This window comes from Enhydra lutris, unplaced genomic scaffold, assembly GCF_002288905.1.
Source record: "Enhydra lutris kenyoni isolate GAN:26980312 unplaced genomic scaffold, ASM228890v2 scaffoldscaffold15, whole genome shotgun sequence".
Taxonomy (NCBI): Eukaryota; Metazoa; Chordata; class Mammalia; order Carnivora; family Mustelidae; genus Enhydra; species Enhydra lutris.
Window position 1 is genome coordinate 17,195,066 of NW_019154099.1, and position 21,732 is coordinate 17,216,797.

The 21,732-nt window shown below is 41.1% G+C and overlaps 1 protein-coding gene across 4 annotated transcripts in view; it reads right to left on the reverse strand.

The window, feature by feature from the left end:
* Positions 1 to 21,732, reverse strand: part of LOC111146997 (diaphanous related formin 3) — a 517,296-nt gene that overhangs the window by 486,018 nt on the left and 9,546 nt on the right. Inside the window, exon 2 of one of the 4 annotated variants that reach the window (XM_022502823.1) lies at positions 1,810 to 1,842. The exons of the other annotated variants lie outside the window; for them this stretch is intronic. Within the exon in view, the coding sequence (XP_022358531.1) occupies positions 1,810 to 1,842 (33 nt within the window). The remainder of the gene's footprint in view (positions 1 to 1,809; positions 1,843 to 21,732) is intronic. 4 annotated transcript variants of the gene reach the window in all.

Consider the following 21,732-nt stretch of genomic DNA (forward strand, 5'->3'; position numbering starts at 1 on the left):
AGTCTTCACTGAGGAGGAGCCCATTTATTAACATACGATCAGAGCAAGGCGGCTTCCAGAATGACCTGCTGAGGCCACTCTAAAAAAGAAACAGGACTGTTTCTAGAACTTAGAGTAGAGGCTGTGGGTTGGCAATGTGCAAGGTCAATCCTAACGAGGGTAAGAGCAGCAGCTAAATGAAGAGAGGAAAAAAATGCTTAGTGCCCATAAAATATGAACAAATCTCACATGTCCTAGAATCGCATTCAGCAATAGAAAGGAACAAAGTAGCGATACAAGCTGCAACATGGATAACCCTTGAAAACATTATACAAAGCGGTCTTTTGTGACTGAATGCTTTCATGTATCATGACTCCATTCACAGGAAATGTCCAGAAGTGGCAGTCTCTAGATTATGTAGCCTGGCCATTGCCTCAAGCTGGCGGAGCTGGGGATGAGTGACTGCTTATAAGTAGGAGGCTTCTCTTTGGGTGGTGGAAATGTTCCAAAATTTGATTGTGGCGATGCCTGTACAACTCTGAATACACCAAAAACCATTCGTTTGTACACTGTACATGGGTGAACTATATGCTAGATGAATTATTTTAAGAAGGCTCTTACAATTCTTTCATTGTATATTCTCATGGATGTTCAAACCAAAAATTGAAGGTGGTTTTATTATCAGTCATAAGCAGCCATATGAAGACTAAGTCAGCACAGTAAGCATATGGTTTCGGAGCTTTGTGGAACAAGATTCAAGCCATAGCTGCACCCCTGGCCAGCTGCACATACTTGGGCAAACTGCTTACTTAACCTAGCTGACCCTCCGTGTAACCGAGGGCCAAGATGAGGACAACATCCACCTTGTGAGGTAAGAAATTACATGTCCTCTCTGTAAGCATTCCATATCACAACTTTCTAAATGCTGTTATATGAAAAACATTATCCAGAAAAGCTTACCTCAACCTTCTTTGCTTAGATCTTACCCAGAGAAATAAAACAGAATATTCTAATTGAATTTCTTCCATCTTGCATGTCAAGATCTAGATCTCATTCAACTCCACATGTCCACTTTATCCAAGTACCCAAGAGAGTCCTTTGGATAACAGAGGTGCCAAACACTTTTTTGAGGGCTTACTATTTTCTAGGCACCCTGTTTCATATTAAAGGTGAATTTAAATTCAAAACCAGGTCAACAAGGCACTGTGCTTTGTCTCACCATGCTGACTTTTTTTAATATTATTATTTGGGTGGACCTTGTTGCTGTTCTTATTATCCCGTATCATTAGCCACGAGTTACATTCAAAAATCTATTTCTCAAAAACATGTACTCGAATATACAAGAAATCTGTAATGGTGCTATAAAGTGTACATTACTGATAAGCAACAATAGGCAGAACAAATAGGAAGGTTCTCTCGTTTTTGAACAATATTTTTTTTTAAATACGTGCATGAGATTTTAGTCTGGTTTACTTTAATTAGCAACTACATATTTCAAAACGCTAAATATCTTTAGCAATTTTTTTTTACCTCTTTCTGAAGTGCGCAATTCATCCCCAAAGAATGAGAGCTGATTTGAATGATTCAAAGTTGACTAACAATTTGTAATTAAACAAATTTTTTAAATTAACATATCAACTAGTTCCTTTTACTATTTAAAAGCAAAAAATGTCATGTATTTTTTTTAATCCGTTCTGCCTCTTACTTTGGCACTATAAAAAACAGCATATTTCCAAAACAAGCAGTTTCAAAGGTGTTAGCATAGCACGGCATCCATGTTACATGGTTAGTTAAGATTCACAAAGGAAGAAATGTTGAGCATAACCTTACCATATCATCCGTCAGTGTCTTAATATTTAAATGCTGCAAATGAAAGAAACCAATCATATCAGTAATTTATAACGGCTTTTTTTATTTTAGTTAATAGAATACGTTTAAAAATTCTACAATGCTAAGTTGAATGTAATTAAATTCCTGACAGTCTAATAAAAATGAATTATATATTGCTTTAATCACCTTCTCAAGAAGATGGACAAAAGGAACCCTGAATAGTGTAATTTCAAACGTTTCTCCAGATTTCTTGGACTTGCAAACCTGATAAACTAGAAACCTATGCTACAACAAATATATAGTCCTGATTAACAATATTTGTTACCATTAAGTATATGGACTTTGAACACAATGGATAGGGAGATTTAAAAATGAAAAAAAATCTGAACTACAAGACAGTGAAACTTTAAATCTACCATTAGCATGCAGCATAGTAGATAATGAAGTACTTTGCTGGCTTAATTAACTTAAACAATTCTAGTAACGAAGAGAGTACTGGAATGACTATTTGCATCTTTAACATCAGTTTGATTTATCACCAGTGGTGACAGTAGACACTTTTCAATTTCATTGCTAGCTTCTTTGAGAACCCTTTTGCTGATTTCCCTGCTAGACAAACATAAGGCCACTTTACAAAGTGAATAAATTAGTTTCTTACAAAGTGGTGTTCAAAAGAAAAAGTATTTAGGGGAAAAAAAGACAACCAGAAATCTAAGTTTTATAAATTCCGGAGTCAGGCAAGATTTTGTACTCAAGGAGCCGGAATCAATTTCCAATGCTTCCTTGTCTTATTCAGTAGCATTAGACCGTTTAAAAGGGCAGAGAAAGGGTCAAGTGCATTCCTAAATAGATCCGATTTTAGAAGTATAAAAGAACATGTGTTAGCATTCATCATCTAACAGCCTGAGTGGCACTGAATTCAACGCGGATGGGATGAAATTTGTCATTCATATTTGTATACCGGAATACATCTTTATGCTCATCAAGCTACCTGAGGGATGATACAGATTAAAAAATTGTACAGAACAAATCACTATCCCAGATGCTCTTGCTCTTTGACCAAGACGTTCCTTCCTCTAGGGCAAGGAATGCAGTAACTGGAGGGGCCAGAATAAGCTTTGTGTATAACCAAAGCTGAGTAACTAACCGACCACACTTAATAGCCCCACCACTAGGTTCTAACCCAAACGCTCTGTTCAATTGGGAAGAAAGGAGAGTACTGAATTAACTGGTATTTAATTCTGGGCTAGAAGTTGTCTTCAATATTACCTTCAGTCCTTGAAAATAACAAGCACAGAAGTACTTAAGAGTGGGTATACCCCGGGGCGCCTGGGTGGCTCAGGTAGTTACGCCACCACCTTCGGCTCAGGTCATGATCCCAGGGTTCTGGGATCAAGTCCCACGTTGGGCTCCCTGCGCATCAGGGAGTCTGCCTCTCCCTCTGACCCTCTCCCCTTTCATTCTCTCTCTCTCTCTCCAATAAGTAAGATCTTTAAAAAGAAAAAAAAAAAAAAGAGTGGGTATACCCCTGGGAAGAACTATTAAGATTTCTGAGGTACTTAGGGTCACAGTCTCCTCCCAGAGGCCATTACTACAATTAGACACCAGAATACATAGCTCTCAAGTTTGCAGGAAAAGGAGCAGTAGAAAGACTGTGTGGGGAGCCCCTCCATCTAACTGCCTGCTATATGCACCAGTTTCCAGCCAACAGAGATTTCCAGCCCACTGCCCATGGTTAACACATCTCTATTCTTCCGCCAGAGATACCACCCCAATCCCAACGGGCATGGCACCTGAAAGGGGTCGTTCTGCATTCCTCTCACAAGAGGAGAGGACTACAGCCAATTACCAAGACAATGGCATTCTAAGTGACCTAATGCTTTAAAAGTCAGGCCACAGAAAAAGGATCCCGCTGGAATCCTGTTTAGAGAAGTACACCATGGTAAAAATCAAACACCTTCCTCAGTGAAATAGTCCCAAATACCAGTTTGAGTTGCCTGAGGAAAAGCAACGTCGAGGGCATGGAAAGAAACAATTTTTAAAAACTAGAGTTTTTAAAGGAAGATTCATGATCTAAAGACTGCAGAAAAGATACAGAAAGTACAATACCAAACAGGAAAAGTGGGTAGTGGAGGTTACAGGATGCAAAACACAGAACATGTAAATACCCAGAAACAACATTTTTTGTAAAACTCAGAAGGTCTAAAGCTACATAGCCCTTTCAGTTAGAGTTGAACTCACAACTCAGAATAGAACAGTCACCCTTATGTAGAAGAAAGGTGCGTAAGATCAATTTTTTTGGTCAAAACTTCTTTAGATGGTGAAACCATCTCACTGAGAATCTAGCTTTAGTGGCACCTGGGTGGCTCGGTCGGTTAAGCGAATGCTTTCAGCTGAGGTCATGATCCCAGGGTCCTGGGATCGAGCCCCATTGGACTCCCTGCTCATGTGCTCACGCTCTCTCTCTCTCAAATAAAAACTTAAAGAATCTAGCTTTTAAAAGGACTCCATTTGTTCAATGCTTTAGTTTTTTAAAAACTATGTAAACACATAGGCATGCCCAGTTACTAGCTATATTACAAACAATCTTCTACAAAAAAGAACATGTGATGAATTATAACAGAATTATAATGCAGGGGTAAGAAAACTCAAAGGGATCCAAGTTCAGGAAGTCTAACAACAGTCTGAGAGAAAAAACAAGAAGCCAAGGTCAAGTTCCTTATTCCTTCTCTGGAAAGCACCTGCCTATCAATTCTCCTCACCATCCATACCAAGACCCAGAGAAGCCAGTAGGGGAGGAAGTGATGGCAAATTCAAGGACACTCGACAGGACTGCAGGTAGTGACTAACAGAGTAAAGAGCTGGAAAACCAATCCAAAAACTTTGGTTCCTATTCCAAAACAGGGAAACCAGAATAAGTGTCATTTCAAGATTTAGCTTTCAAAAAGAGAGAAATTGCATAACTATTTGTTTATATGCATGCAATCTGAAAGAGACTACTACAAAACCCATCAGCATTCAAAAATTTAAATAGATCTACGCATGAGTAATTTTTCCTAAAAACTGAAATGTCCAATCCCAGTCAACTTCAAACACGACCCAAAGGAAAAATAGACAAGGCTTATTTTTAAAATGTACAGTTTTATCAAGTGGTACCCTTTTGTAAGATATTTGCAAAGTTACTTCAAATTTTCTATGAAGTGGACATTATGTCGATGTTTAGATCACAGACTCCTAAAAAGTCCAACGGGCAGGAGAAAGGAAAGGATAGGCATAAAACCCTCAGGTAATTCTGTGGGGTTTCGGCCTTTTTGTAGTAGATCTAAAACTACAAGGGTGACATCCTTAATTTAAAAAAGAAAGAACTTTATTATAAAAAGTTACTGCCTTTTTACTGCTACTCGAAGGTACTGTTTATGTCTGGTTAGCCAAGACACTTAAAAAATGTAGTTGTTTGTTTGATAGCTACCAGCAATGCTTTTTACTCTGGCTTCTGCTTGGGGGTAGGAGGAACTGCACCCATCAATCCAGCTCACAAGTAGCACTTGCTGATACCCATACCAAGAAGGGAATGGAAACATTCAATGGAAGCAGATGTGACCACTTTAAAAATAACCTAATAGCAACTTCTGTATTTGTACCTCCACACACATACACAGAAATCGAAAGCATACAGTTTTAGACCTACTAAAACATTCATACCTAAATGTGATTTTGTGATCTTTAGTTACATTACCTGGTCTATGATTGTATAGGTGTTATTTATGCTTTATGGCAATGGGATAAATCAAACGGGCAATAATTTCAAAAACAGTTCTGGGGGCGCCTGGGTGGCTCAGTGGGTTAAGCCGCTGCCTTCGGCTCAGGTCATGATCTCAGAGTCCTGGGATCCAGCCCCACATCGGGCTCTCTGCTCTCTCGGGGAGCCTGCTTCCTCCTCTCTCTCTGCCTGCCTCTCTGCCTGCTTGTGATCTCTCTGTCAAAAACAGTTCTGTACGGGGGCACCTGGATGGCTCAGTGGGTTGAGCCTCTGCCTTCGGCTCAGGTCATGATCTCAGGGTCCTGGGATCGAGTCCCGCATCGGGCTCTCTGCTCAACGGGGAGGCTGCTTCCCCCTCTCTCTCTATGTCTGCCTCTCTGCCTACTTGTGATCTCTGTCAAAATAAATGAATAAAATTAAAAAAAAAAAAAAAAAAAAAAAAACAGTTCTGTATGCAGAACCGTTGGTAAATGGTTCAGGTGTGGTATTAAAGCACGTCAGGGCTCCTTTCCCAAGCCAAAAAACTCACCTTTCTTCCTGTGTTCCTACGTTGCTCAGTTTACTAATTCTACTTTCTCCTGAAAAAGTAAAGAACACCTCATATAGATAGGGAGGAATGTTTTCTGTAATGACAATTCCTAGGATGAATGGTCAAGAGGATCACTCTGGAACTAAAAGAGAAAAAGTCTTTATAGGTTTGTTTTTTGTTTTTTTTTTTTTTGAATCCTATGTTCTTTTGAAGAAAAAAAAAAGGTAGAAATACAGAACATAGGTCTCTACATTCACATTTAAGCAAGGCATCAAAACCTTTACTGAAGACCATATATGCTGTCAAAAAATAGATCTAGAGCTTGCAGATCACTGTATGAAATGCTGTAAATATCAAGTGGTCCCTCCCCAGCCAACTTAGTTTACAAGGAAATAAACAACACCAGTTAAACTACAGAATACAAAGCAACATAAAAACCCAAGGTCCACATACACTTAAAAAAAGAAGAAGAAGAAGAAGACAAAGAAGAGAAGAATCCAAGCTGTAGCCCAAGACTTTTAGCAAATTTTCTATTTTCTTTCATTGGATATAGCACACTGCAACCAGCAGGAAGCAAAGGATCTGTCCGTTCATGTCATTAGTTACATGGTACCCACTACCAAATGTCAAGCTAATAAGCTCTGATCACTGTCAAAGTCAAATACATGGTACTATTTTTAAAATAATTTTTAGCTGTTGCAATTTAATTTCATCAATTTACATCCTGTAACTAAGTCATTATGACGAATCACTAACGAGGAAAACTTGTAAGATTAAAGCCTCTGAAGGCGCCTGACTCAAACCCAATTTCATCAATGAGACCCTCTTGGCCACCTGGTTTACACCTTGTTTGTGTGCACTAGAACACACCAAGATTTTCTCTGTGAAAGAAGATGACAAGGTCTCGGCCTCTCAACATTCTGACTCAGTAGGTCTAAAGTGGGGCTTAGGCATCCACAGGCTCCAGGTGGCAATGCAGCTACCAGCCCAGGACCCGGTGAGAAACACCGCTCTGCACTCCACCACCACCAGCCACAAAATATCCCTTGAGCCCGCACACATTCGAAACTGTCAGGTGGCTCTCTTAAAAACCAGTGTCCCCGAAACAAGCTAAATGAAGGGTACAGGTAGAAAGTACAAGACGCTTTTCAAAGTGAGAAACACTGAGCTGGTACAATTGGAACAGGTCTTACTGCCATGTAGTGAGAGGCACCAATTAGTACTGTTTTAAGAGAATTCAACACTCTCTAGGGGGTAGGGTGAATTATTGCGTCATTTATTCAAATGCTTAGTCTATCCCTAAAGATACAATAATTCTACCCTGTAAGCACATATTTAGTACTAAAGGATCAAGGCTTGCTCATTAGATCAAACCAGGACATAACACTATTTGCCTGTCAAAGTAAGTGCCTAATGGGTTACTGACGCAACAAATTTACATCCAAAAGGAAAAATGGATCAAACTTCTTTTAAAAGATGTGGGTGATGCTATGGTAATGCACTGCTCACACTTGTTTCCAATTCCAGATTATTCCTTTCCACCAAATGCTAACGCGTGCTTTATCCTAACATTATTTCTGGCCCACACACCTGTTTAATGTCAATGCCAATTGTGAAGACCGCAGGAATGTAAAGGTGTAGGACTAATCATGACACTAACCACACCTACAGAGCCTAAGGTTCATTTCCCAACGATACAACATACCTAGATGTGAAAATATTCAAGGACTCCATATTTAACAGCTCAGAAATGTCCAAAAATAATACTGAAGCTTTCATAGCACCGAGGATAAGAGTAGAGCTGGCTCTTTGATAACATAAAGAAAAGCTTTTGACTGGCTTTTCATGAGGTCATATTTTTAGTCCCCGGTAGAGAAAGTGAGACATGTTAGGGACAGGTGAGAATGAGTAAAATCTCTCCAGCTTCTTTTGATCTGTTCATTTATTCAAAACCAAACCGTGCCTACCTCAGAAAAATAAACACCAGGCCATTACCCCAGTCTTCTCTACTCTCACCCGCCAGAAAATCTAACCTCCCTTCTCCATAATTCCTCCTTTGGGAAAGGAGAGTCCTCGAGATACATTAGCTTTCAGGAAGAGACATCAGCCAAGCATTCATAGAAGTGAAAAAATTAATTTCTAAGAAAACTCAACATTTTCAGAAGGATCAAAAGGCAGCAACGGAACTGCTAGAAAACCACCACCTCTCTAGAAAAACCAATTATCAAATTGTTACTTGAACTTCTCTCCTAGATGACACAACACAGGAGCTGGGCACCTAACAAGTCTCTTTTTTTTTTTTTTTAATTCTAACTCAACTCCAGTGTTCTTTTTCCTTCAATAAACTTCAATGGTGAGGAAAAATGAAAGGAAAAACAGAATGGCTAATTCTAGTAATAGCTTGAACTTATTTTAATACCTATTTTAAAATGTTCTCCTCAGCCATTCCAGTTCTTTTCACGTCTACTACCACATCAAAAACTCCTACGGGGGTGCCTGGGTGGCTCAGTGGGTTAAAGCCTCTGCCTTCAGCTCAGGTCGTGATCCCAGGGTCCTGGGATCTAGCCCCGTATCGGGCTCTCTGCTCAGTGGGGAGCCTGCTTCCTCCTCTCTCTCTCTCTCTCTACCTGCCTCTCCACCTACTTGTGATCTCTGTCAAATAAATAAAATCTTAAAAAAAAAAAACTCCTACGCAATGGGCCCAAGAAAAGGCAATCAAATCTCTGAGCAGCTCTACGAGTCGATTTGGTTCTAGGTCACCAGAATCCATGACCTTTATAGTCATCTGGAGAATAGTGAAAAGTATTTAAAGTATTCACTGCCAGAAATGGTCCTAGAGTACCTTGAAGCTTATCTAAACTAAGTTTAGATAAGTTGTTTCTGAGCATGAGTCAGTCTCCTAGAGGTCTTATCCAGACACCAATGCAGCCTGAATATTCCCACAGCTAACACAGCACCCTGCATCACTTCTTATCGGTTCAAGAAGGATTTTGTTTTTTTACATTCTAGCATCACCATAAGGAAATTAAGTTTTGTTGAACCTTTTTAGAGAAGGATTTGGTGAAATAAATCCTATGTTCACATTCTTTAACCTAGTAATTCTACTTCTAGAATTAGAAAATAAAAACAGAAGTGTGTACACAGATATTTGTTACTATAGTTTATCTTAAATACCTAGAATTGTCATCAACCTAGAACTTCCCAGAATATGGGAATGATTATATAACTATAGTCCTGCCATTTGGACTATAATTACATAGGAAAGTGCATACAATTGTTACATAAAAAAAAAGATGCATTTAAAATTGCATATGCAATATAATTCCAACTCCACTAATAAACACTCCTATGGGAAAAAAAGACAGGAACTATTTTTAATTTTATATATCCAGATTGTGGGATTTGGAGCAATTTTTCCCCCACATTTTCCTCTATATTCCCAGTTGTCTACAATAAGCTTATTTATTTTTATAATGAGAAAAGCTTTTTTACATTACTATGGGTAATACTTTCCATACCAAGCAGAAAATATAGATAAGCTCCTTTTCAAATAATAATGTATGAAGGTAAAAAAAATCTAAAAAATCTAATATTGTAAACAGACTGGGTTTTTTAAAGCATATTTGCAAATATGTCAGAATACATTAAGCACATTATTCACTGGTTTTGTAATTCACATATATAAATTAACCAATTTCAAAAAGCTCCTTGGTTTTGTGAATTATTGATGTTGTCAACCTGCTGGAGACTTAATTCCAAGAAAAATATACGAATCACTACATCACAAGCACAAATCCTTTTGACACAAATTCAATTTCTGTGGCAATAACATATTGACTTAGCTTTATTTTTCTATTTTATGACACTTATTAATGGCAGAGATAAAAGAAATCTATCATTTTTCTTTATTGTAAATGTAAACGATCTCATGCTATGTTAAGAATGTTAAGGTAAATACCACTCACCTGGTAACTTTTTCATGCAAAGAAGGACATGATAACAAAATAAAACAGGATTTAGGATTTTAAGCAAAAACCTAACCTCCTAGTCCTAATCGTCCTATTGCATGATTAGGCTGCTAACATGGGGCAAGACAGTATGTCAAAAATGAAGAGGACTCAGTCCCTGCCCAGAGAAGCTTAAAGCCAAAAGAGCAGCAAGACAATAACCGCGGTGAGAGACAGTGAGGGCAGCACACATCAGAGCTGTTCAATGGCAACCAGAAGGAAAAGCAATCCCTCCTTGCTAACTGTATCTGGTTAAATACATGCTATTAACAGGCAAACATTATAACCAAGATGGAAGACTGAAGTCACATTCATCTTCAGCCATGATTCGGGGAAAACCTGAAACAGAAAATTTCCTCTTCCTACAGCAGAACAGAATCTGAAGGCAGGCACTCAGCAAATGTTTATTAAACATTACTATATTCTTGACAAGGAGTACACTGGTAAATAAAACAAGGACTCCCGTCCTAAAGGAACTCTCCTTCTCTTGGGGAAGAGACCGTAAACACCATAAATAAGTTACAGAGGATGTTAGAAGGTGACGCTTGTTATGCTAAAACGAAAAGCCAAGCAAGGCGAGGGGAGGCTAGGAAGCCAGGCGGGAGCGACTGCAGTTTGCAATTTTAAGTGTGGGGAACTGGGCCGGCAGAGGTCTGACAGGGAGTGTGGAACTGGAGCAGAGCTGAAAGCGGACTAAGGGGGTTGCTGTGTGGACATTGAGGAAAGCAGCTCAGAGAAAAAGCAGCCCCCAGAATGGAGCAAGTCTGGGGCGCTCAAGAAACAGGGACCAGCACAGCTACGGCAAACAAGACAGAAGAAAGGGAGGGAGCCGCAGCAGGTGGACACCAGAGCACTTTAAGGCCAGGGGCTTTTTTATTCCTCTTAGGGAACAGTCACAAATACAAAAAGGACAAAAACATGCTATGAATAATCAACTTCACCAATAAACAACAGTTGAATACAAGAGATACAAGACGCCCCAGACAGAATGCCCCAGAGGGAATGGAAGGAACAGTGGCTGTTCTCAACCATTTCCTTCAGGGCTCCTTAAGGGGCTTGTTGCCAGGGTTATTTACTAAGAAGTATTAGAAATACTCTCAAAACACTGTAAAGCCCACAAAGGCAGTTTTTGGACCAACTCAGCTAGTTCTACTGCATTAACAAAACTTTTCAAATATAGGACTAGAGGATGGGGGGGGCGGGTGCAGAAGTAGTCAAAGGAATAGCCAAGCATGTTTGGAGAAAGGAAAGTTAGAAAAAAATTTTTAGTTACAGCAGTTTAATTACAACATAACCCCTCACACCCCATAGGAGTCTGAGCCCCAGCCCTAGGGAGTCCTCCCCAAGGGGTCAACAAAGAGCCAAGTGCCCACAGATATCTGACTCCCGCCACAGGGTCCCTCTCAGGCAGCATCCCCTCTTTGCCCTTTGCCCTTTCCCCTCCAACACTTTTGTAAGCAATTCCCCTGTTAGATTGTTCCACCAATGTTTTTATTTCTTGTCTGGGCTCTGACTGAGAGGCTGTCCTAGTCCCGTCCTTCTCCATACCCGTGCTCCTGCCGTTTGCTACTCAGTTGACTACTCGGTTCCTTCACATATTCACCTTTCAAACATCGCCTGCTCCCTGAAGGTTCTAACTTACCCACAAGCACACCTCTTCCATGACTGTTATATACTGCCCTGCGTTCCCCAGCAGGAGGCTAACACCCTGGGTCCTAGAAGCCAACTCACCTAGATTGGAATCCAGCTCGGATAGGGATCAGCTGTGTGACCCCAGGCACTGAAACTCCCTGAACATCAGTTTCTCCTGGTACCAGTTGAGTAGGAAACGTCTGTCCTCACAGGCTTGTCTGAAGCCTTAGTTGAAAAAATCACTACAAGTTCCCCTCCTTCCCACACTAACATCCCCACCAGCATTGATGAGGGAGCAGAAGGCTGGCTGAGGACAAAGCAAAAGGCTGATACCTCGCAACCTCCCCCTCACCCCCATTACTCCAGGGTGGGACAAATGTGACATTCTTTAGGAATCTCCCAACTATCTTGATGTTAATGGCTTGCCAAAAAGGAAAAGACAACATTGATCAAGCCACAAGACCTCCAGTATCCCGGCACCTAGTAGGCCCTCTTTAGCATATGAAAGCGCCATTGAAACCTTCCTTTCCCTCACCTTCCCCCAGCCGCAGGGTACAGAACCTGCCATCCCTCACAACCCGGGGCAGCAGCTCTTCCTGCCCACGGGTCCTACCCTGTGCTTTAATAAACCACCATTTTGCACCAAAGATGTCTCAAGAATTCTTTCTTGGTCGTCGGCTCTGCACCTCACCCCAATGAACCTCACCTAGATTCTAGAACTTCATCAGTATCACCTTGGTTCAGGTCACCATCATTCTCCTTAAAACCACATCCAACAGTCTCCCCTCACTGGGGGCCGAAATCATTCTCTAATCCAGTTAAATCCATTTGTTACTGCTATAAATGTGTGCAGGTCCCCTCCCCAGAGTGGGCATAGGCTCCTGAGAGCAGGATTTTTGTCATGGTCATTTTGCCAACAGCTCTATTTGCTGGGTGTCAGTTATACTGGACCATTCTCTTGACAGCTGCTGAGGCCTCGCAATGTTGTCATTTTTCTTTGGGGCTGAGAACTCAAGCAGTGGCAGTTTCCCAAGGCCATGCCTAGAGCCTGGGCCTCAGGACAGGGACAGCTAGCTGGGTGAATGAGATGAAGGTAAGCAGACCTGAGTAGGTACTGCATGAATAAACCTGTGGTGGGGGTGGGCGGTGTCACCCTTCATTATCAGCAAAAAATGATAAGCCCACCGCTCTGCATCCAAAGCTCTTTGTTTACAATTCCCTTGGGTCACTGATCATTGTTTGCAGTTTGTGTTTATGTCTTTGGTTTTCTTTTTGTTTTGTTTTGTTTTTACTATGCCAAGGACTTTGGTTCTTCCTCATCTTTGAATGCCTAGACCTAGTACAGGGAACATTGTAGGTCAGTGGTTTTCAACCTGACCATACCTGAGAATCAACTGAAGAGTTTTTGTTTTCTTTTCTTAACATTCCAAACCAACTGAATCAGAATATCTGAAGGTAGAGCCTGTCACAAGTACTTATAAAGCCTGTCACAACTACTTGTGACTCTAATGGGCAACCAGGGTTAAATGGATAAAGATGTTTTAGATAGATAGACAGATACACACACAATGGAATACTATGCAGCCATCAAGAAAATGAAATCTTGCCATTTGCAACAACATGAATGGAACTAGAAGGTATTAAGCTAAGTGAAATAAGTCAATCAGAGAAAGACAATTATCACATGATCTCTCTGATATGAGGAACTCGAGAAACAAGACAGAGGATCATAGGGGAAGGGAGGGGAAAATGAAACAAGATGAAACCGGAGAGGGAAACAGACGCAAGAGACTCTTAATCTCAGGAAACAAACAGCGTTGCTGGAGGGGAGGGTGTGGGAGGGATGGGGTGTCTGAATGGACATTGGAGAGGTTATGTGTTATGGTGAGTGCTATGAACTGTGTAGGACTGATGAACAGCAGACCTATACCCATGAAACAAATAATGCATTATATGTTAATTAAAAAAAAAAAAAACTAGCTTGGACAAAGTCTTCTGAGCTCAGTCTTCCAGTGCCAAGACTATCATCAAGGAATCTCCAAAGACCCACATGTCGATATGGTAGATACTTGTTGGCTTCTCTGCCTCATGCACAGAACCCCTTCTCTATGTCAGCGGGGTGGACCCAGCAGGCTTCGTTGTTCTCTGTGAGCCAGGCCTGACCACAGATGTAAGCAGAGCTCAACCCCCACACCCAACCAGAGCCAACTAGATCCTCACTCTACCAAAAAATCTGGATTTGGGATTCGGAGATGATGAGAATCTGTTCTCGCATGGGTCGAGAGCATGTAGGTCTGGAACTGCGAGGCTCTGAGCTTGGCTGTGTGAAGATCACAGACACAGAAGCTGTGCTCTGTAGAGACACAACAATGGAACAAATGCCTAGTGAGAAGAAAAACAAGGCTGTCTGACCCCTGAAAAGAGAGAATGACAGAAATTGCCGCTCTCAGTTCTTGATTCCAAACCCTTGGGAAGATCAGCTACATTTACTATGCTTGATCCAAGAATATCCCCCCCCCACCGTGTGTTTACAACTGCCCTTTCCAATTTCAAACTAGATATTGTATGGGGTCTGTTTCTTTAAGTCAAAAAAGGCTCTGACTGAGACAAAACCCAAGACCCTCAGTACCCAGATGCTGTAGCCCACCTCATCATAATCACCACCACTTCCTGAGCACTCTTCGTAATTACCAACACACCCAACAATCCTATTAATTAGCCATTATCCCCATCTTAGACATCAGAAAATGAAGTGTCAGAGAAGTGATTTATTTGCCAGAGTGAAAAGTGATCAGGCTGGAAATGGATCCTCAGTCCCTATGACTCCAAAATCCAGGCTCATTCCCCTTCCCTAAGTCCCCACTGCTACGATGGGACAGCTGCTGTTACCAAATCTAGGGAGGTCTCACAGTGGAAATAAAGCAGTTTCTGAAGCAAAGAAATTTGAAAATGAAATGTTAACAAGAAAAACGAGCACAATTCCAACTGGGTGATTATTAAGTGTTATAACACTGACCACAAAGTTACACCTTAAAAGTTCTGGTGAGTAAGTATAACAAGCTGCGGGGAACAAGGGGCAGATTGTGATTTTTATAAACTAATAAGAATATGTTTGTTTGTTTTTAAGATTTTAGTTATTTATTTGGGAGAGAGAGAGCATGAGTATAGGAAGGGGAAGAGGAAGAAAGAGTGTGAACGCAGGAAGAGGAAGAAGGAGAAGCAGACTCACCCCTGAGGAGGGAGCCCAAATAGGGGCTCGATCCCAGGACCCCCCAGGGTCATGACCTGAGCTGAAGTCAAATGCTTAACCCACTGAGCCACCCAGGTGTCCCAAGAATGTTTTGCTAGGGAGTTTTCCCCATTTATGTCTTAAAGTTGCTCTCTTAAGGGTTTAATAGAGATGGAGTAAATAGTTTTATTTCTAATTTGTAGAATTTAAACTGCAGTATATACCACAAGCCTTAGAAAACCATGCCTACCCAATTCAGACTAAAATATAAGTCACAAAAATATCCACATTCAAGAAAAAGCACACACACACACACACACACATCCAAATCAAAAATTACAGGGCAGGGGCGCCTGGGTGACTCAGCGGGTTAGGCCGCTGCCTCCGGCTCGGGTCATGATCTCAGGGTCCTGGGATCGAGCCCCGCATCGGGCTCTCTGCTCAGCAGAGAACCTGCTTCCTCCTCTCTCTCTGCCTGCCTCTCTGCCTGCTTGTGATCTCTCTCTGTCAAATAAATAAATAAAAAATAAAAAATAAAAATAAAAAATTACAGGGCAACATCAATCAAAGAAAATTAAGTATTTTTAATTCTTGATGAAGTTTGAGCTCTATAATAACTAAATCGCCGAAAACTTCTCTTGCATAATTTGATTATTACTTTTTGTTACTAGTGTCTACATTGGTTCCTCACTGCAAATGAGCCCAAAGGATGAGTGCATATTACAAGGTTAACATCTGAAAAACAGAAAAAAGAGCACAATCCCAACTCTTATATCCAGTCCTAGTATTATGCATAAAATGTAGTTCATTTTACATTTCTTCTAGAAATATTACCCAAGTTGGTTATACAGTTAGCATCTAAGCTAAGCCAACACCACAGTAGGTCTGGCCCAAAAAGACCTACAATACAGGTCAGCAGCCCTGAAGGAGTTGACAACCCAAAAGGCTCTAGAGAAAAAAATAAAGAGCCTGGGTCACTTATTTTCTCTCTCTGGTGATTCAAAAAATAGTATCACAAAGTAACGGTCCTGCTAGGGCTACCCATACTGAAATACAAAGTTTCCTCATCTTAATGCTTTTCTTTGCACTTGTCATCCTGAGGTATCCAGAAAGATCAATCCCGGAATGGATCAGATAGAGAGCAGCCCAATACTGCACCAAATCTGCACCGTGACATATCATGGCACAATGAATTTCCAACACATGGCATTCTATGTTCAAAACGTTAGGTTTTGGGGCGCCTGGGTGGCTCAGTGCGTTAAAGCCTCTGCCTTCGGCCCAGGTCATGATCCCAGGGTCCTGGGGTCGAGCCCCACACTGGGCTCTCTGCTCAGCTGGGAGCCTGCTTCCCTTCCTCTCTCTCTGCCTGCCTCTCTGCCTACTTGTGATCTCTGTCTGTCAAATAAATAAATAGAATCTTAAAAAAAAAAAAAAAAAGTTAGGTTTTGAACACACCAATTTCTGCAGGCAGGCTGCAAAAGCTCAAGCAACTTCAGCCTAATTGCCCTTGGCAACCTTCCAGCGATACCAAAATCCAGCTCTAACAACATTAGCCCAAGTATATTTGCAAAGTACTTCTAAAAGTCCATGGTTCCATGTTGATAATTGCACTATTCAAGAACACCAATAAAACAGGTCAACAAGTATTATGGGGAAGTGCTCAGCTGACAGCCACAGCCATGAGAAGGCGCCCAATAATCCTAATAAACTAGTGCAAATTATTCAGGACTGCAGATCCCACAAGGGTGTGAAGATAATCCTCCCCTATTTCTTTTCTTTTTGAGATATCAATGACACTTAACATTGTGTAAGCTAACGGTGCCCAAAGTGTTGATTTCATACATTTATATATTACAGTGATTACCACCATTGCGTTAGCTGATACCTTTGTCGTATCACGTAATTATCACTTATTTTTTGTAGTGAGAACATTTGAGTTCTGGTCTCTTAGCGATTTTGGAGTAGATGATACAGTATCGTTTAATCACTATGCTATGCACTGGAGATCTTGAACTTATGTGTTAGTTGGAAGTTTGTATCCTTTAATAGCTCTCCAGTTCCCCCATCCTTCCCACCGCCCTGGGCCTTGGTAACCATCATTCTTCTCTCTTCTCTGTACAAGTTTGGCTTTTTTAGATTCCACATTGTAAGTGATATCATACAATATCTATCTTTCTATATCTGGCTTATTTCATTAAGCATAATGTCCTCCAGGTCCATCCGTGTTGTTGCAAAGGACAGGATTTCCTTTTTTCATGACTGAAAAATATTCTATTGTGTGTGTATACATAGTACATCTTTTCTTTGTTCATTCGTCTGTTGACAGACATTTAGATTGTTTCTATATCTAGGCTATTGTGAATAATGCTGCAATAGACATGGGAGAACCATGTCTCTTCGAGATCCTGACTTAATTTCCTTTGGATATATATCCTGTGGGACTGCTGAATGATATGGTAGTTTTATTTACAATTTTTTGAGGAACCTCCACAATGTTTTCCACAGTGGCTGAACCAATTTACAGTGCCACCAACAGTACAAAAGGTTCCCTTTACATCCTCACCATCATTTGTTACCTCTTGCCTTCTTGATGACAGCCCTTCTAACGGGTGTGATCTCACACCTGGTTCTGTCATTGCTGATGCTGTTTGGCTCATAAACCTCTCGCTGATGGTGGCATCAGGGGCTATGAAAGTGCACCATCTTGGCCAGAATAAGATGTGCATGTTCTCCAAAAGGGGTAAATCATCACATCACCATCAGGGAAGCTGACTTATCAGAGAAGATGCTAAGGGGCGGCAGAACAGAATATCTCATCACAGAAAGTCCTCCTGAAAAACACAAATCTAGGTAGTAAAAGCTAAGGAAATAGATAAGCTCAGGCTGAAAGGAGGTATAAACTGGAAGAAGATGATTGGAGACAGTACTTGGGAACACTAATTTAAAATGGTGCAAAGAAAGATGAGCAAAGATCAGAAGAGAAGTACACATATATCATGGCAAAGCTTTCAAGAAGCTAGAGGTTGGTGCTAATCCTGTGAAGTAAGTCAAGTAAGATAAAGTTTGAAAATCAGCCACCAGGTTGGTAACTGTGGATCTGCCAAAGCAATTTCAGTGGAATGAACAGAGGCAAAGGAAGGTTGAGGAACCAATGGGAGTTGGCTGAATCCCTCCTCAACAAGAACACTCTACCCTTCACCAGTGCCAATCATACTAGCAGCAACAGGCTAAGACCTATTTAAAACTTGTGTGTCAACCCTCATTCTAACACGCTGAATCATCATATCCAATGTACCATATAGGTTCCCAACTTGGAGATGAAGAAACAAACAAAGAAACACAGTAATTTTCCAAGGTCACACAGCTGTCAAATACAGAACCAGGATTTAAATCCAGGTTATTTCAGAACCTGAGTCCTTCAAGATGACTTAAAACAGACTCCTTGGTAACACTTACCACTTGTTGGTTCACACCTCTCTTCATACCAGACTGAATGGGAGCCTCTCGAAGACAAGGACCGAATTGTATCTACCTGTGCTCTACTTGGTATAAAGAGCATTCACGTATTTACTGAATAAATAAAAAGAACTAACTGACTAGAAGGGAAGGAAGCAGAGCATAGTATTCAGAGGGGGAGAAGGGTCAAGAGAAAGTCAGAGAGGGAGGCTGTTTGGTTTTGCTTCTGCTTTTTCTTTTATAATGGGAAGCACCGGAGCATTCTTAGAGATTGCAACCTATAAAGAGTGAAACACACCTAATGGAATGGGACTGGATCAAGAACAGGGGTGAAGGGATTAACCTTGAACAGGAAAACAGACATTTCTTCTGTGGATACTGGAGGGGGAAAGGAGGAAGAGCTGCAGATAGAGAAGATTACAGGTGCAGACAGCAGGAAATTGAGCAAGTTCAAGCAAAACGGCTTTTATTTTCTATCCAAAGAAGGTGTCAAGGGGAGTGTGAAGAGTCAGGGGTAACCATCTCTAAGATCTTTTAAAGGAAAGCAGTGGAATGTTCCCATGTAGATACAAGTGGGTATTTTACACATACATACAGAATATCATTAAAGGATACAAAAGAAATTAATAGAAGTCACCGTGACCACCATTTGGGAACAAGCTGATTTGGTGGTCTGGGACGTAAGGAAGTCTCCGAGCGAGACTGTACTCTTCCACTGCTGGTCTTTTTAAGAGGTGCATACATTACTTTTTCAATTTAAAAAACTACTCACAACAAAAAGGAATCAGGCCCATAGCAAAGGTACAGAAGGTAATGATAATGGTTTAGCATAAATGTTAATAGAAATAGAAAAGGTAACCAGAGAGGTAGTTCAAAGCCAGGGCTCTGGAGTTAGACCTGACTGCTGGTATCCATCACCCCCATCCCCAGCTGTGGCAGCTCAGAAAAGGCCCCAAACCCCTCTCCTCACCTCAGTCCCATCCCATCCAAAACCAGGGTGATGAGAGTGCTTCCTTCAAAGCAGTGAATTAGGATTAAGTGATTAAGATAGCGCCCAGCCCACTGGGAGAGCGATTGTGATGATGATGATTATCTCCAGGTTTGAGGACCCAGCCAATCAGCCGAACCACAGATACAGAATGTAAGGAAATCAGTTCACAGAGCTGGGAGGGTTTCCACCTCGAGGTAGCAGCCCGCTTCAAGACCCAGGGAGCCTGTCGGGTTGCTGTAGGCTTGGCCATCAGCACAAGTGGTCAAGGAAACCAGAGATTGTACTACTTATTTACCGTCTACCCTATGGCAGGCTTGAGGAGGTGAGGAAGGCGAAGCCGTCCTAGTTCAAAAGTGCTAGGGTTACTTTTGTGGAGTATGGGTATTGTGTGGAGCAGAAGTCGGCAGGAAACCGACAGGGAAAGAGAGGTCAAGGGGCCGGAGGGCTAGATGAAACAGAAAGGAGGGGTGTACGCCCAGAAGCCAAACCTCTTGGTGTGTTCCCCACTCCAGTTAAGGTCGGGTTCAGGGACACAATGCAGGGGTCTAACGGGAACACAGGGAGAAAGGGAGGTGGGAAGCTGAAAAAAATGCTCAAAAATGCTGCCAATAACTGAGATCCCATCACATCTCCTTCCAAATGACCAGCCCTAGAGGATTCAACACTTCAGGTGAGATTTCCCCCCTACTCCTGTATCTGAGAAAGAATTAAGAGTAAAACTCACAATAGCTGTCATGTATTAACTGCTAAGCATGTACCCAAGCTACTGAAGCATCCATTACCTCAACTCATCCTCCCAACAAGCTACAAGTGGCCGTGCTGTGGTTATCTATTCCATTTTACAGATAGGAAAACTGAGGCACAGAAGTTCATTGATTTGCCCAAGGATTCACTGCCATATTTGAATCCATCCTATGCCCTCTTTACCACAGTAGGGCTTGAAAGCCACATTGCTGGCCCCTGGAGGAGCCTGAATGGGCAGGCTCAGTTCTCCAGTGACCCAGATATGTTTCTGGTAGCCTTTACATGTCCTTCCCCACCACCACTGAAATCTTTTATAAAAAGAAATAGACATTTAGGGTATATCAATAACGTTTAAATTAATCATGAATAGATAAAGGAACCAGGTGGTGTAAGGTTACAGGAGTAATTTTGCATAGATTTTCAATTAGCCAAGCGTTCACAGACCTACTGTAGTAAGCTCAAGCCTATGCCAAGCTTTGCAGAGAGAGAAAGTGACTTCCAAAAGTTCACAGACATGTGCATAATGTAAGTGAAAACAGGTTCAAGATAACATATCAGTAATAGCAAAATAACACCTTCAGAAGAGAGGCTGAATAAGGGTTTGAGCATGGTTTTAATTGGAGACCATCACCTTTTATAAGGAAATGAAACTGTCACACTGAATTTCTGATTGCAGATTATGTGCATTCTGGTTCTCATGTTCATTTCTCAGATTGTCAGATTTCACATTAGAAATGAATCGTAATTGTCCTTACAAATTGCATTCTCCCCAAGGATTTGATCAACACAACAGTTTAATAGTATAGTACAGTCCATAATTAATGTCACCAATCTGTAAATCCTACTTAAAAATTGAATGTTAGGGCGCCTGGGTGGCTCAGTGGGTTAGGCCACTGCCTTCGGCTCGGGTCGTGATCTCGGGGTCCTGGGATCGAGTCCCACATCCGGCTCTCTGCTTGGCAGGCAGCCTGCTTCCCTCTCTCTCTCTGCCTGCCTCTCTGTCTGCTTGTGATCTCTGTCTGTCAAATAAATAAATAAAAAAAAAAATCTTTAAAAAAAAAAAATAAAAAAATAAAAATAAAAATTGAATGTTACAAAGTTACATTTTCTGATGCCCAAATAAACAACCTACCTCAGGAAAATGCAGCAATTACAGGATAAACTCCCCACATCCTGGGAAGATACTTTATAATAAAATAAGCCAAATAAATGCACTACTATAGATCTAATAATTAGACTAATCCATGTATCTCACTAAGAGTTTCAAGGAATTCTACATCATAACTCCAAAAGAAGCATGTACTTTTCTTTTTTAACTTCCAGAATAACCTAGAATTAATGATAATTTCCTTGGAGAGCTGAACAGGTAGTTAGCCATATTTAACCCATGAAGGTCCCTCATGAAATAAATAAAAAGCCCTGTAAACAGCCCCTACCTCAAAGATGTGAAGAGCAAAGATTACAAGGAAACTGATAGGAAAGGAGAAAACAGACATTTCAATAGCGTTTACAAAATTTCATTTCTGACACTCACTGTGAGTACATGGTGTTCTATATTTCTTTTGTTTTATATAT